This window comes from Quercus robur, chromosome 7 (assembly GCF_932294415.1).
Source record: "Quercus robur chromosome 7, dhQueRobu3.1, whole genome shotgun sequence".
NCBI lineage: Eukaryota > Viridiplantae > Streptophyta > Magnoliopsida > Fagales > Fagaceae > Quercus > Quercus robur.
This window is the reverse complement of record NC_065540.1, coordinates 35400665-35402769: the sequence shown is the minus strand read 5'-3', so window position 1 is coordinate 35402769 and position 2105 is coordinate 35400665. Positions and strand designations below refer to the sequence as shown.

General features: G+C 35.6%; 1 protein-coding gene across 1 annotated transcript; it reads left to right on the top strand.

Moving 5' to 3' along the window:
* Nucleotides 1–330: 330 nt before the first annotated feature.
* LOC126693229 (50S ribosomal protein 5, chloroplastic) lies at nt 331–1530 on the top strand. Its single transcript, XM_050389138.1, has 2 exons — nt 331–531; nt 944–1530. The coding sequence occupies exons 1-2, from the start codon at nt 441–443 to the stop codon at nt 1303–1305; spliced, it is 453 nt and encodes a 150-aa protein (XP_050245095.1). The 5' UTR covers nt 331–440; the 3' UTR covers nt 1306–1530.
* Nucleotides 1531–2105: the final 575 nt, after the last annotated feature.

The window sequence follows — 2105 nt, the reverse complement described above, 5'->3', positions numbered from 1 at the left end:
CTTTTTTTATAAATTTTTTTACAAATTGTTTATGTGGTGAGTAATTATTTGTAAATGAAAAAGTGATAATGATATATTTAGATAAAAATCAATAAAATGTTAACCATATCAACATTTTGTAAATATATTGTAAAATAATTTGTGACTACAGGCATGTAACATTACTCCCATTATAAACATAAACATTTTTATACAAAATATTTTTGGAGAACTTAATTTTGAGCGATGTCACATTTTAACATTTGAGTAAAAATTGGGGGATTAAAGTGATGGGATGGGTAGTAAAATTAAAAATTCTTCGTTATGGTTACCTTATCGAGTGGAGAGTGGACTATAGACTGACAAATACACGGACATAGGAGGAGGAGGAGCTTGTCAAGGCTTATCCACTTTCCACACATTCATATCCAAACCACCAAATTTCAAAGAGAGCCAGCGTTATGGCTCTCCTTCTCTGCTCCAATCCTCTCACCTCTCTCCCTTCTTCTTCTTCATCTTCTTCTTCATTGTCTTGTTCATCATCATCACCAGGTAAGCCTCTCTCTCTCTCTCTCTCTCTCTCTCTCTCTCTCATTTGTTATTCCTCTTTACGTTTTTAATTGTTGCTGATACAATTTTTATGCATATATCCCTAAGTCACTGAATCCGAATTGAGCAACGTCATTGTTGTTTTATAATTTATTCTCTTGTAGCAACCTTGCCTTAACTTCATATTCAATCACATACTCAGTTGGGTTTTTCTTCAAACACGTAAAGATCACTTTAATCTGCATCTGTATTTACTAGCTTGAGTAGCTTCTAAAGGTTAAAATGCCATTTCATATATTGCAACAAATCATTATGTTATCTGGGTTTTGTATAAAGTAACTCAATTTTCCTTCTTTTGGTTGTATTTCAAGCTTTAAACTTTTTCATATCCAAATTTTATGCCATTGGCTTCCAGTCTCCAGGTTGCATATGAAACCCATTGACCTGCACCCAAAATCTTTCAAAGGGATTCACATTCACACACCCTTTATCATCAAGAAGACGGGTTCGCTAATTGTGAAAGCTTCTTCCGACATTGATGGAACCGGTGCTGAGCCTTCTTCGGATAGCAAGGAAGAGGCTGAGAGCAAGGAGGAGGTTGTGCCGGTTAACAAACTGCCCTTGGAATCAAAGCTTCAGGAGAGGATGGAACAGAAGGAGAGGATGAAATTGGCAAAAAAGATAAGGCTTCGGAGAAAGAGGCTTGTTAGAAAGAGGAGATTGAGGAAGAAGGGCCGATGGCCACCCTCAAAGATGAAGAAGTTAAAGAATGTATGACCTTTGCCTCAAATTGTATTGCAGGTTTTGTGCTGACCCTTTTGCTTCTTTATGTGTCATTTCAATTTGTTCTTGCCAGCTTAGACAATATCTGTGCATCAGTGTATCTTGTTACTTTCAAATTAAAGACTTAAGTATTAGACGTACATTTCCAATTTGTAGATGGTTTAAAGTCACCTCTTTTTAGACTGATTAGATAGCCCTCTTATCTTGAGATTATTTCCATTCTATTAGTGTACTACAATTTTGTATCCTTTTTTTTTTTTTTTTTTGATGAGTACAATTTTGTATCCTGGTTATAGTTGGTTATTATGTGATTGTGAGGTAAAACTAAAAGTGTCCAAGAGTTAAGAAAGATAGGTGCTTCATTTATAAGCAACTAACTCAATGGCGTTGTTTCCATAAACCATGGATTGTAAATGAAATGAATGCATCATCATACTATTTAGAGATGACAGTCTTGAGGTTGTTAGGTTACATCTTAAACTTGGAAAATTTACAACAGCTAAAATGTCCCTTAATTGTTGCTAAGCTGCAGAAATTATTACTCGTTAATCATCTTCCTGATGTCCTTCACTTGAGGATTTCATGTTTAAGTGTCCTTTGAAATTTGAATCCCTTAAAGGGTCGGCAGCAAATAGAGGGAGAAACTGATGGCCAACAAGAAAATCAAGCAATCCTTTTTGACTCTCCAGGTATATAAAATTTGGGTTAGTGGGAACTCTGGCTATGTATACTTCTGTGACACTCCACAGCAGCCAGCAGCCATAAGAACTAAATTTTGGATTTAAGGAGACTCC